General features: G+C 44.1%; 1 protein-coding gene across 2 annotated transcripts in view; it reads right to left on the reverse strand.

The window, feature by feature from the left end:
- tsnare1 (T-SNARE Domain Containing 1) overlaps positions 1–14,948 on the reverse strand; it is an 842,640-nt gene that overhangs the window by 213,404 nt on the left and 614,288 nt on the right. For both annotated transcript variants that reach the window (XM_078217021.1, XM_078217020.1), the window contains exon 7: positions 7,034–7,087. In XM_078217021.1, the coding sequence (XP_078073147.1) occupies positions 7,034–7,087 (54 nt within the window). The remainder of the gene's footprint in view (positions 1–7,033; positions 7,088–14,948) is intronic.

The following is a 14,948-nucleotide window of genomic DNA, read 5'->3' on the forward strand; positions in this document are numbered from 1 at the left end:
CACCCCCTCATCCTCCGTCTTTCCAGTGAGAACAACCCCAGTTTACCCAATCTCTCCTCATAACTAAACCCTTCCATACCAGGCAACATCCTGGTAAACCTCCTCTGCACTCTCTCCAAAGCCTCCACATCCTTCTGGTAGTGTGGTGACCAGAACTGGACGCAGTATTCCAAATGCGGCCGAACCAATGTTCTGCACAACTGCAACATCAGACCCCAACTTTTATACTCTATGCCCCGTCCTATAAAGGCAAGCATGCCATATGCCTTATTCACTACCTTCTCCACCTGTGACGTCACCTTCAAGGATCTGTGGACTTGCACACCCAGGTCCCTCTGCATATCTACACCCTTTATGGTTCTACCATTTATCGTATAGCTCCCCCGTACGTTAGTTCTACCAAAATGCATCACTTCGCATTTATCTGGATTGAACTCCATCTGCCATTTCTTTGCCCAAATTTCCAGCCTATCTATATCATTCTGTAGCCTCTGACAATGTTCCTCACCATCTGCAAGTCCAGCCATTTTCGTGTTGTCCGCAAACTTACTTATCACCCCAGTAACACCTTCTTCCAGATCGTTTATATAAATCACAAACAGCAGAGGTCCCAATACAGAGCCCTGCGGAACACCACTAGTCACAGGCATCCAGCCAGAAAAAGACCCTTCCAGTACCACCCTCTGTCTTCTGTGACCAAGCCAGTTCTCCACCCATCTAGCCACCTCCCCCTTTATCCCATGAGATCCAACCTTTTGCACCAACCTACCATGAGGGACTTTGTCAAACGCTTTACTAAAGTCCATATAGATGACATCCACGGCCCTTCCCTTGTCAACCATTCTAGTCACTTCTTCAAAAAACTCCACCAGGTTAGTGAGGCATGACCTCCCTCTCACAAAACCATGCTGACTATCATTAATGAGTATATTCCTTTCTAAATGCGCATACATCCTATCTCTAAGAATCCTCTCCAACAACTTCCCTACCATGGACGTCAAGCTCACTGGCCTATAATTTCCCGGGTTATCCTTCCTACCCTTCTTAAATAACGGGACCACATTAGCTATCCTCCAATCCTCTGGGACCACACCTGTGTCCAGTGACGAGACAAAGATTTGCGTCAGAGGCCCAGCGATTTCATCTCTCGTCTCCTTGAGCAGCCTGGGATAGATTCCATCAGGCCCTGGGGATTTGTCAGTCTTTATATTCCCTAAAAAACCTAACACTTCCTCCCTTGTAATGGAGATTTTCTCTAACGGGTCAACACTCCCCTCCAAGACACTCCCAATCAACACATCCCTCTCCTTTGTGAATACCGACACAAAGTATTCATTTAGGATCTCCCCTACTTCTTTGGGCTCTAAGCATAATTCCCTACTTTTGTCCCTGAGAGGTCCGATTTTTTCCCTGACAACCCTTTTGTTCCTAACATATGAATAAAATGCCTTGGGATTCTCCTTAATCCTGTCTGCCAAAGACATTTCGTGACCCCTTTTTGCCCTTCTAATTCCTCGTTTGAGTTCTTTCCTACTTTCTTTGCATTCCTCCAGAGCTCCCTCCGTTTTTAGCTGCCTGGACCTAACGTACACCACTCTTTTCTTTTTGACCAATCCCTCAATTTCCCTGGTTATCCACGGTTCTCAAATCCTACCCTTCCTATCCTTCTTTTTTACAGGCACATGCCTATCCTGCAGCCCTGACAACTGTTCCTTAAAAGACTCCCACATGCCAGATGTGGATTTACCCTCAAACAGCCTCTCCCAATCAACAGCTGCCAATTTCTGCCTAATCCCATTAAAGTTAGCCTTCCCCCAATCCAACACTTTACCCTTGGGACACCACTCATCCTTTTCCATCACTATCCTAAAGCTTACAGAATTGTGGTCACTATTTGCCACATGTTCCCCTACCAAAACTTTGAAGACCTGACCGGGCTCATTCCCCAGTACTAGGTCCAGTATAGCCCCCTCTCTAGTCGGACATAAAGAACTAAGCATGGATTCCTCGAGATGTGTGGATGGTGCAAGCTAAGAGCAGAGCAGGAAATCATTATCAATAAAACTAACATGCTAGAAAGCACTTGGACAGAGAAATGGAACAGCTGCAATCATGCCAATGGGACAGGTTTGGAGTCTCCGTCTTCATTTCGAGTGTGTGATTTTCCTGATTTGCAAGACCTGCATACCTTATTGGAAGTACTTACCTTGGACCTTACCTAGCCTTGCTGTACGTTCATCTGCTGTCAGCCATTATTTCTGAATGGGAGCAGCTTAGGCAGCCATTACATTAATCTGAAGAAGAACATGAGGACCAGCATGTGGCATCGCCAGAGAAGTCCCCATCCCTTGAATCAATTTAAAAAATACTGACACACAGCAGTGAGAGCAACATCTCCGCAGCCACATGCTGTTGCAAAGGGTACAAAGGAAATACACACACCAGGGAGACTGTACCTCCCAGCAGGGCTGGTGTATAGACCTGAGGATCAACCTCCTCCACTTGACCGAACAACAGTGCCTCAGGAGGCTGAGGTTTTCATGCCAGCTTGTTGCGGACATTTGCAGCCTGCCAGAACAAGATGTCTTTCCAACGAAGAGGACCAGGTGTGCACACGCTGTTGTGGTGTCCAGGTCACCACAGCCCTGAATCTCTTCACCTCCTGCCTCTTTTAGATATCTGCAGGATCTCACCATATGCAGTCCACAAGTCTGCTTCCCAATGTGGTGGATACCGCATACACTAAGGCCAAACAATTTGGGCTCTTTGACACTGATGAAGCCATTCAAGCTCAGAGGGCTATGTACCTTTGCTTCAGTAGCTGGATTTCCACAGGTTCACCAGATCATAACCAGACACATCACAATCGGGGTGCCACCAGATAATTCTACAGTATTTGCTAAATGGATGGGATTCCACTCCCTCAATTCACAGATCATTGGTAACCACTGAGAGGCTATTATGAATTTGTGCGCAAAATTTCCTGGAGGTTGCCATGACTCCTGCATCCTGCACCATTCATGTCGTGATAAACATAGGAATGATCTTGAAATGGAGTTTAATATTAAAGATGCGATTCAAAAATCAAAGGTAATGGAATCGAGTAACAAGGACAATTATAAAATTCAAATTTTCAACAGGCAAATGCATTTATAAGTTATTCCCATCAGTACAGAACAACTCTTCAGAGAAAATGTGATTTATAAGAGAGAATAGAAAAGGAGGGAAAAGAAAATATCACTGGAGTACCAGAAAATACACTTTGAACAATTTTCTTCTTTGAACAACTTGCCTGACAAGTTTTCCTTCTATTTCTCTTTAATTTTTACTTTCTCAAACAAAATATGCCCGTTTTATGAAAACTCACAAATGTAGAATCCCTCTCCTCAGTTGATGCAAATTAAACCCTGACAGGGTTGACTCTGGATTTTCTGTGTGAAGGTTTCAAAAGACCTCAGTTTCGAGGCCATGTCAAATAGTTTAGAGTCTGATTTACTGCCAGTAATTCATTTCCACTCCATTACCGTCAGCGCAACTAATCCTGCCACTGTTTTAGATTTTCATCTATCTTTTGAACTAAGGCCTTAGCCCGAGTCCAGTTGGGAAACTTAACGGACTAAACCTAGCTGGGAAATGATCAGTGTGCTAATGATGCATGCCGTTATTAATGCACACATTACCCAACAAGGTCAGGAAATTTGCTGTCGGCTGAGAATCTTCAGAGGTTGTTGATCAATTTACATCACTCCCCATTTGCATCATGCAAATGACATCCAGCCCTAAGCCTCCCTTTAAAGAACTTGTTGGATTTCCACACTAATTACACATAAATTCAATGCAGAACATTAGGACTGGAGATTGAGATGGTAAATAGTCTTTCAGCAATGTAATAGAATGCAAAATAAAAACTTTGGTTCTATATGTAGTAAATTATTAATTGAGATTTTAACAATGTCAAATTTTTTTTGCACCTTTACTTTTTATCTCTTTTCACTCTGTTAATCCAATCTTTTTACCCTTCTTTATTGACTCAAATTCACCCTCCTCCTTCAGCTCCCTTTCTTTCTACTTAAGCCTCATTAGTTAAGGAAATGCACTGCTGGTCTTGCCGATCTCTAAGGTCCACGATACCCCCAATGTCATTGTCATCCTGGCACTTTGGATCAAATGAAACAGGGACGAACAGCTCTCTCTCTCCACCCCCCACCCCCCACAGAAGCAAAAGTCAATGTGGGGCCTACACACACCACACCAGCCCATCTCGCAGCCATAACTGCGGGCAGGCTTAACAAAGGCAATGTGAGACTTCTGCCCTTTACAGCAGGATTGGCAGGCAACGCTTATCGGTTCCAACAACGCCAAGAGGGCATTAAAGTTTATTTATTAGTCGCAAGTAAGGCTTCCATTAACACTGCAATGAAGTTACTGTGAAATTCCCCTTTTCGCCACACTCCGGCACCTGTTCGGGCCGATGCACCGAACCAGCACGCCTTTCAGACTGTGAGGGGAAACCAGAGCACCCGGAGAAATCCCACGTAGACATGGTGAGAACGTGCAAACTCCACACAGTGACCCAAGTCAGGAATCGAACCTGGGTCCTTGAGCTGTCAGGCAGCTGTGCTGACCACTGTGCCACCGTGCAACCCATTAGTGGGCCACAGTTGGGATTGCAAGAAGAGGAGTAAGAAGGCCTCTGGATCTCTGAAGCTGGTCACTCCTGGGTCTTGGGCAGGCAGGGTTTCAGCAGATGGGAGAGTGACAATAGAGGGGATTGTTGGGTTTCAGGCCGTCAGGATTTGGAGGCGGAGGGGAGGGGGATGTTAGGAAAAAGGGGGAAGAAAAGGGGTGTTCCATCTTCGGGGTGCGTTGGGGGGGGAGAGGGGCAACTACTGATCCACAATGGACAGCCCCTCTCACCTACCTTTCTGTCCTTTGGAGAATGATTAAAGAAAACAGGCTGCCCAGTCCCACCCGGCTGCCCATGCAGGACTATTTTATGGTGCAGCAGCGTATTGTCAGGGTGAACTGGCTTGGTAACAAGCCTAATTGACCCTTGAATACCTATTTAAATATGGCGGGTGGGCGGGCTGCTGATTTTGGCGCCTGCCCACCGTGCCCCTCTCCTCCACCCACCACCCCGTATAATGGGGATGGGGGAGGGGAGGTGAAAATGAGTGTGGGTGGTGGGGCGGGCATGGGCACCTGCCCTATTTTGTGTGCCCCCATTGGAAACACACCCAGCATGTAAAGTGCAGCTCTTTATAGTCATTGCTGATTGTTAGTGCAGAGCAGAGAATGAGATGTGTGGCGACATTAGCCTATGATATTTGGGTGTGCTGCAGGGTGTTGTAATCCTTCAAATAAGCCAGAGTCTCATTATGTTTATAGCAGCCCCAGCTAATGCCAACTGCTTCCTCGTCCTTCCAAAATGAGACAGTGTAAAACTTCCACTTGCCCACATGGTACCACGAGAAATCTATTGCATTTTCCTGAATTGGGCCTCAACTGATGTGTGGAGCAGGGTTTCACTAACATACCTGTTTCTGCATGGCTTATTGCACACGGAGAGAGAGATAATACTAGTGTTGCTCAAAGGCCCAGAAGAATTTGAAATTGAGGAGGTCAATGAGGCAGTCAATGGTGCTTTGCTGTTCTAGATGATGGGTTATCATGGTTTATGTTGTGGCCAAAAATCCACAGATTTTCAGATACCTCTGTAGATGTTCCCCCCCTGTATAACCAAGGGCAAGGGGAGACCAGTTGTTGTTTGGACACCAAGAGAGGAAGGTCCAGAAGATGAAAGTTTAGGCAGCAAGGAGGCAGATGGCTCGGTCAGTGCCACCTTCGCTATTGCGTAGACGCTAACAGTGGCAAAATGGAATCATCATAGAATCCCTACAGTGTAGGAGGAGGCCACTCGGCCCATTGAGTCTGCACCGACCACAATCCCACCCAGGTCCCACCCCTGCAACCCCACACATTTACCCAGAAAATCCCCTGACACTAGGGTCAATTTAGCATGGCCAATCAGCCTAACCCACACACCTTTGGACTGTGGGAGGAAACTGGAGCACCCGGAGGAAACTCACGCAGACACGGGGAGAATGTGCAAACTCCACACAGACAGTGACCCGAGGCCGGAATTGAACCCGGATCCCTGGTGCCGTGAAGCATCAGTGCTAACCATTGTGCCACCGTGCTGCCCTAGTTTAATGACCTGATATGGCCCACCAACGCAAATTAAATCATGTGTAGCCGTGGACTCCTTGTTGGCATGACTAATCTTCAGACCAGCCAAAGGCTCACCTTCTTGAAAAGAAGACCAATGTAACAATAACATCCATGTGAAATTGATCAATGTTGAATTGGAGAGACAGTTTTCAGCATAATCATAGCAGCAGACCATACTATCATGCATTTCTTGGAGCAATGTAATAACCAAAATGAACAGTGCAATCATGGAAACAAAAACAAAATATTTTGACTCTTTTTGAGAAATAACAATTAAAATTGCTCGGGGCAAATCAATTATATTTGTAGACAATTCCTTTGGGGAAAACAATATAAACCTGCAGCTGATTTATTCTTCAAACCAGTGGAAAAAAAGAAGAGTCAAGAAAAGCCTTGGTCCAAGAAAAAAGAACAACTGATATGATAAACACTTCTTTTCATTTTGCGAAACCACAGGGAGTTTTAATGTCGCTTCTGATTTGAAGACCCAGTGACCATGAATTTGTTGTCATGGAATAGGTAACCGCAATAGTCTTGGGAGGATGGAGGCTGTTGTAACCCTGGATTGGTATATCGAAGTAGAAAAGGCTCACTGGAATCAGCTTTCTACTTCCAATTTCTTAAAACTGATGCTTTTCACAGGCCTCTCCAGCACCTTTCTTGCTGATGGAGTGACTGCAGTAGGCAACAAGCTGCCACAGAACAGAGGAATGGGGCCGATGGCGTGAATTCCATTTGTGTAAGTGCATCCTTCAATTAGATTTGCCGTGTGAAAGACTGCAAAGCATACAAATTCACATACCTGTCTATTTTTCTGTGCTGCAGGAAGCAATGCTCTGGACTTCTCAGCCACTTTCTGTAAAAAGAGGGAGATTAACTCAGAGATTCTGTGTGCCTTAGACTCCACATCAAAACATTTGAACTTCCAAAAGTAAACATGCAACTTTAAGAGCAAATAACTCTTTAAATTGCAGGTCTGAAAAGGATTGGATACAGTGCTCCATGAAATATTGACCCAGACAATGTCCCAATTTCAAACACTGGTCCATACTGATCCTTGACAAGTGTTGCTATGATTTACCCCAACTTCTGGGCTAGAGGGAGTCAAATTCAGCCGGAGTGCCTCTCTGCTCATGACTATCCAATGTCGCCCCGCTCAACCTGTATGGCTTTGGAGTAGGAGGAAAGTTGGGGTCAATTGTGAGAAACTTCACAGCTGAATAGCCCACCAACATACCTTGTCAAGACTCAGAAATGAGATAGAACCATCCAAAGTTCTGATGTGCTCTGAGGACCCCTGGAATCTCAAAAGTGTTGCAAATTTCTGGAGACAAGTTAAAAAAGTACTTTTTTTTAAAAAAGACCTGATCAAGTCCACTTGTTTCCAACATTCAGAATTGGAGAGTAAAATTGCAAAGGTAATTGGGACCACACAGTAATTACAAGACTTATAGATTGAGATGAAGGGCTAAAGGGGAAAAATGGATGGTCCCATACCTATGTATTTCAAGGATGTTTCAGTTTTTTGTTGAAGAGGGCCAATTCTGGTGCATTGTCTTTAAAACTAAAATAAATGTTGTGAAAACATGATGTGTGTTTAATATTATGCAATCTTTGCACCAGCCACGCCAATGTTCGGGGAATTTTGGGTCTGATGGTAGCACAGTGGTAAGGTCACTGGACTAGCAATCCAGAGGCCCAGACTATTGTTGTGGGACATGGATGGAAATCCCACCATAGCAGTAGCTATAATTTAAATTCAATTAAATGAATTGAAAACTAGTTTCAAGTGATGGCAACCGTGAAACTACCACCAATTGTTGTAAAAAAACATCTGCATTGTAGTAACTTGTCTCCACCAGTTAGGAACAAACTATAGATGTTTATTAATGAACAGCGACTGTTTACAGGGTGATGCAGCTTCAATACTTCCAGACATGATTTTCAGATCTAACTGTGGGGACAAGCCTAAACAAGTTGGAATGAAGTCCCCAACTCGGTTCCTGATTGGTCAGCCCGGACCATCCGACCACTGCGGAAGATAGCTCCTTAAAGGGGCCGGCCACCACAGGCACAATTTTCCCACCCCACATCGCTGGTTGTATAAAGTAGTGGGGCGGGAAATATAAGCGAGAGGCTAAAAATCTGATTCCCACCTGGTGTTCAGCTGGTCGTGTTTTTAATCAGGCCATTTTCTTTGGCATAATCAGCCTCGTGCCAGGGAATGGCACAATTCTGATTTTAATATTCATGTCCTAATTAAATGTCTTTAGCGAACTCTGGATGTTGTTGTCTGGAATCACTTAGATTTCTGACCTTGCCAGGGAAGGTTCTCACCAGCGGTACTCACAGCTAGGTCCCCAGCAACAGGGACCAAATGTGGTGGCCTCGCCGGTGGGACTGGAGGTCATTAAGGCCCTCTGGGAGGTCAGGTATGGAGAGACAGTGCCCTTTGCGCAATGCCAACCTGGCACGGTTAGCCTGGAACCCTGGCAGTGCCATCCTGGCACGCTGGCACTGCCCACCAAGCACTCTGGCATTGCCTGTCTGGCACACTTGCAGTGCGCAACCTGGCACCGGGCAATGTCAAGGAGGCAAGGCCTGAGGGGCAGGGCCTCATGGGATCACAGCAGACCAGTGCAAAGCCAGATTTGGGGTGGGGGAGGGGGGGCGGTGGGGCGGGGGGGGGGGGGGGGGGCAGAGGTAGGAGGGAAGGAAAGGAAGGACTCTGCATTGAGGTATGGGGGCTAATGATGAGGCCAGCGATCAGGGGTTGGGGCCAATGATCAGAAGGTGTTGTCGCAACTGCGCAAAATACAAGTGAGGCCACATTTAGAATACTGTGTACAGTTTTACAGTTTTAGTTCCTTATTCAAGGAGGGATATATTAACACTGGAGGCAGGACAGAAGAAATTTACTAGGATGACCTCAGATATAGAGGGACTGTCATATGAGGAAAGATTAAACAGGTTAGGTCTGTACTCCTTGGAGTTCAGAAGAATGAATGGTGACATGATTGAAACATATAAAATTCTTAGCGGGTTAGACAGAGTAAATATTGGACTGATACTTCCACTCATGAAGTGGCACAGTGGCTAGCACTGCTGCCTCACAGTAAGAAGTTTAACAACACCAGGTTAAAGTCCAACAGGTTTATTTGGTAGCAAAAGCCACACGTGCCAGGGATCCAGATTCGATTCCCGGCTTGGGTCACTGTCTGCATGGAGCTTGCACATTCTCTCCATGTCTGCGTGGGTTTCCTCCAGGTGCTCCGGTTTCCTCAAACATGTCCAAAGATGTGCGGGTTAGGTGGATTGGCCGTGCTAAATTGTCGCTTAATGTCAGGGGGACTAGCTAGAGTAAATGCATGGGGTTATGGGGATACGGCCTGGGTAGGATTGTGGTCGGTGCAGACTCAATGGGCCAAATGGCCTCCTTCTGCACTGTATGATTCTATGGGAGAGTGTAGAACCAGAGGGCACAGTCGCAAAATAAAGGCTTGCTCATTTAAGACGGATTTGAATCTTTGGAACTCTTTACCCCAAGAAGCTGTAGGGGGTAAGTCCTTGAACATTTTCAAGGTGAATATCAATAGGTTTTTAATCAGTGAGGGGATTAAGGGCTATGGCGAGAAGGAAGAAAAGTGAACTAAGTTCACTCAGTCACGATCTTATTAAATGGTGGAACAGGTTCAAAGGACTGGATGGCCTGTTCCTATTTCTTATGATCTTTAAAGAAGGAAATCTCCATCGTTTCCTGGTCTGGCCTATATGGGACTCTAGATCCACAACACATGATTGACTCTTAACTGTTTTCAAGGACAATTTAGGGATGGACAACAAATGCGAGTTGACATCCAAATCCCATCCCAGAAGGAAAAAATTGTTTGAACCAGTACCATCTTGCCCTATTTTACTGATGTTCCGTTTTAAAGTATACAAGACCGATTCAGACCAGTCTTCCTATTTCCCCGTTTTACTGTTTTTTTTCCTTCTGGGCGTGACAGAATATTTTTCTTCAATGAGTAAAAACAGTGCAACTGAGAAAATACTCCTGAGTCTCAAAATTAGCCAAGGACAGTCTTATAGAATTTTGTTTTAGGCCACGTAACACTTAATCAAAGAGATTAAGGAAGCTAATATGATGAATTTCAATTTGCCTGCATTAATTGGGAAGACAGCACTGGGAATTGGAAAGTGAATTACTATTAATTATGGGCCGTTGCATCATTCACAGCCATGGAAGGTATAACATGAACTGAACAATTGTAGACTCTCAGAAGTCACAGGGTGGCAGCTTGGTAAAATCAGAAAATGGCTAAATGACAATGAGCACAATAAGCTGGAGTTTAAGTGAAGATTTACGTGAGAAAATAAAAAGGAACAGTAAAGGCTTTGGTTTCAGAAAGGCAAGTTTCAAGGGCCTGAGGAAAGAATGGAGAGTCATGAATTGCACTGACTGATTGATATACACAATTCGAGGAGAAGAATAAGCAGTGTATTAGAGCAGATAGGAAACAAATGTGGGCACCAACTATGGGGAGGCAATGGCCTCATGGTATCATCACTAGATTATTAATCCAGAAACTCAGCTAATGTTTTGGAGACCTGGGTTCAAATCCCGCCACGGTAGTTGGTGGGTTTTAAATTCAAATAAAAAATTTAATAGAAAGAATCTACTGAAGACCATGAAATTGATTGCTGGAAAAACCCATCTGGTTCACTAATGTCCTTTAGGGAAGGAAATCTGCCTTCCTTACCTGGTCTGGCCTCCATGTGGCTCCAGGTCCACAGCAATGTGGTTGACTCTCAACTACCCTCTGAAATGACCCAGTAAGCCACTCAGTTCAAGGACAAATAGGAATGGGCAATAAATGATGTCCATTGTCCCATGATTTGAATTAAAAAAAACAAGTGAAGTAAAAAGGGATAAAATTCTTGGATTAAAATAAAGGGGAAGTTAAAAGATGGATGAATATACAAAAAGGTAAACAAAAACGAGAAGAAGTTGATTCGGAGGTTCCATAATAGTTAATGAGATTCAGCCAATTTAAAAGGTTTATTTAAATAAATGCAAGGAAAACAGTCGACAAATGAAACAGTGAAGCCCTGAGAGACCCCAGGGTGTGGTGACGGACATTATAACAAATGATCACAGAATCAACAAAGTCCTTAATTACATCTTTGTGTCAGTATTTACAAATGAGTCTGAGACTGGTTGTCCTCGTGCACAGTGGCAATTCAAAGGTCAAAAAGAAGGAAGCATGACCCAGAAAGCACAATGACCAATAGCAAGGTGAGAAACACCATTAAAAGAGATGACAAATCAGTCAGATTCTAAGTTCCTTGAAGAGAATTGGTGAACACAGGAGGTGTAAAGATGCCGTGTGGAGGGACAGTTTATATTATGAAAAAATAAAAGAATAACTGTCGTCTTGTAACTTGACATTTAATGTCTGGTAAAGTAACAGGAATTATCCTAAAGATAGTGGAACATCACAGGAAAAATGGTAAAACAAAATACACAGCATAGATTTATAAGAGGCAGATAAATCAAAAGTATGAGGATTGGGGGGTAATTAATCTTTATGATACAAAGTGTTCAACAAAGATAACAAAGGAAAGGGGAGGTGGGGTGTCAGTGCCGATCAGGGAAGACATTGCGGCATTGGAAAGAGAGGTCAAGAGGGTAAGGGCAGAATCCGTTTTATTAAGAGTTAAGCAGCAAAAAGGGTACAATCATACTACTGGAGGTATTGCATAGGCCTCCATATTGCGAGAAAGCTAGTGATATAAATGAGCAAAGAAATCAAAGTGATGTACAAAATTATATAGTGGTGAACCTCAGCATTTTTAGAGGGAGAATAGAGCCAAAGTTTCGAGTCTCGATGAAGGGTCATCTAGACTCGAAAGATTGACTCTATTCTCTCCCCACAGATGCTGTCAGACCTGCTAAGATTTTCAAGCATTTTCTGTTTTTGTTTCAGATTCCAACATCCGCAGTATTTTGCATTTATATAGTGGTGAAATTGGGGGACTTTAATTACCCAAAAATAGACTGGGGTAATGAGCTAGAGTAAAGAGCAAGGAGGGGTAGAAATTTCCAAAATGCGTTCAGGAATTGATCAGCATGTTGTCGGATCAAGAAAGGAAGAATTGCTGAATCTGGTGCCATAGGAAGAGATGGGCCAAGTGAAGATCTAGCCTGGGACCAAAGTTCAACAGGCAAAGCTGCAATAATGGTACAATGGGTGATCTTTAAGGAAGAGGTGTTTCAGGCCAATAAGCAGGAAAGGCAGAGGAACCAATGCTAGGACTCCTTCCATAAGGTATGCGAGGTGAGGATACGACGAGGCAAATAAGGAGGGTGTGTGATGTATGTCAGGTGAATTCTTCAAGTGAGGGCCATGGCAGATATAACAAGGAAACTTTTAAGACTAACGAAGATATAACATGGAGAATAGAATGGCAACAAGTATAAAAGGGAACCCAGCAATCTTCCACTGAAATGTCAATAGTAAGTGGGTAGTAAGAGGCAGGATGGAGACTGGAGACAAAGAAGGTGATACATGTTTATTCTACGCTAAAGGGATCAAGGGATATGAGGGGGTAGGTGGGATCAGGATATTGAATTTGATGATCAGCCATGATTAAAATGAATGGCGGAGCAGGCTCAAAGGACCAAATGGCCTACTCCTGCTTCTATTTTCTGTATTTAGAGGCATAGGTCAAGTACAGAATACTTAACGTATGCTTTGTATTGATCATTACTAAGGAAGAGGATGCTCACAAAATATCAGCACAAACAGAAATAGGAGAGGGTAATGGATGAGGTGAAAATTGATAGGCAGGATGTATTAGAAAGGCCCACTATGTTTAAAGTGGATGGCCTGCATTCCAGGTTAAGTCAGAATGGAGGCACCAACGGAAGGGATTGTTAAAATCATCTCATCTTCCCTAGATACGGTGCAGGTGCCAGAGAATTAGAAAGTTGCAAATGTGACACCTTTATTCACAAAATGGTGCGAGGACATTGCTAGTAACTGCAGACTGGTTAATTTAGCATCAATTTAAAAATAATACCAATATATACGAGGAGAGGTTTGAGTTAATTAATGACATTGATTTTGATATCTGATTTTTGATATCAGATATTGATATCTGATTTGTAAAGATTGATCATGTCCGAATAATATAATTGGATGATTGAGCGCCAGGCTCGGTAATGACATTGAAATGCTTATTTAAATAAATTTCAATAAATTAACCTGCCTTTCACCCATTGCCCACAAGAGGTTGATCATGACGGAAATCCTATTGTCATAAAATGGCGCTGGTCGCGAAAACCGGCGTCAATCACGCTAATCGCTTTACGCCCTACTTTACGACTGCATCGCGCCCGAAAACGGGTGCAACTCGATGGTAAAATCCCAGCTGTTGAGGACAAAAACAGGATTATGCTGATCCTCCATAAAGCCCTACTTAGGCCACAACTAGAGTCTTGTCTTCGGTTCTGGTGACCACACTTTAAAGAGGATGTGGAGGCCCTTGACAGGATGCAGAGAAGATTGACCACAATGGCTCCAGAGATGAGAGAGTTTAGCTACAAAGTTAGTTTGATTGAATTGATTCATTATTTTCACATGTGTTAGGATACAGTGAAAAGTATTGTTTCTTGCGAGCTGTTACAGACAAAACATACCATTCATAGAGAACATAGGGGAGAAGGAAAGGCTAGGGTGCAGAATATAGCCTTGTAGAACTGACAAAATGAAGAGAAAGATCAACTTAATGTGTGATAGGACCGTTTAAACGTCTGATGACAGCAGGGAAGAAGTTGTTCTTCAGTTGATTGGTACATGACCTCAGACTTTTGTATCTTTTTCCCGACGGAAGAACGTGAAAGAGAGTATGTCAGGGGTGCACGGTGCCCTTGATTATTCTGGCTGCTTTCTCAAAGCAGCAGGAAATGGAGATGGAGTCAATGGATGGGAGGCTGGTTTGCATGATTGACTGGGCTACATTCACAATCCTTGGTAGTTTCTTGTGATCTTGGTCAGGGCAGGAGCCCTACCAAGCTGTGATGCAACCAGAAAGGATGCCTTCCATGCTGCATCTGTAAAAATTGGTAAGAGTTGTAGCAGGCAGGCCAAATTTCCTTAGCCTTCTGAAAAAGTAGAGGCGTTGATAGGTTTTCTTCACTATTGTGTTGGCATGGAGCCAGGACAAATTGTTGGTGATCTGGATACCTAGAAACCTGAAGATCTCGACCATCTCTACTTCATCCTTAGAGCTTGGATTAGTACTAAGAACTATGATGTTGTTGCCATTACAGAGACTTGGTTAATGGAAGGACAGGATTGGCAGCTTAACATTCCAGGATACAGATGTTTCAGGCGGGATAGTGGGGGAGTTGCACTACTGGTTAAGGAGAATATCACAACTGTACTCCGGGAGGACACCTCGGAGGGCTCATACAGCGAGGCAATATGGGGAGAGCTTAGGAATAGGAAAGGTGTCGTCACAATGTTGGTGGTTTACTATAGGCCACCCAATTGCCAGTGGGAGATTGAGGAACAGATATGGAGGCAGATTTTGGCAAGGTGTAAAAGTAACAGGGTTGTTGTGGTGGGAGATTTTAATTTCCCCTATATTGACTGGGACTCAGTGCTAGGGGCGTGGATGGGGCAGAGTTTGTCAGGAGCAAGCAGGAGGGC

This window comes from Mustelus asterias, chromosome 7 (assembly GCF_964213995.1).
Source record: "Mustelus asterias chromosome 7, sMusAst1.hap1.1, whole genome shotgun sequence".
Lineage (NCBI taxonomy): Eukaryota > Metazoa > Chordata > Chondrichthyes > Carcharhiniformes > Triakidae > Mustelus > Mustelus asterias.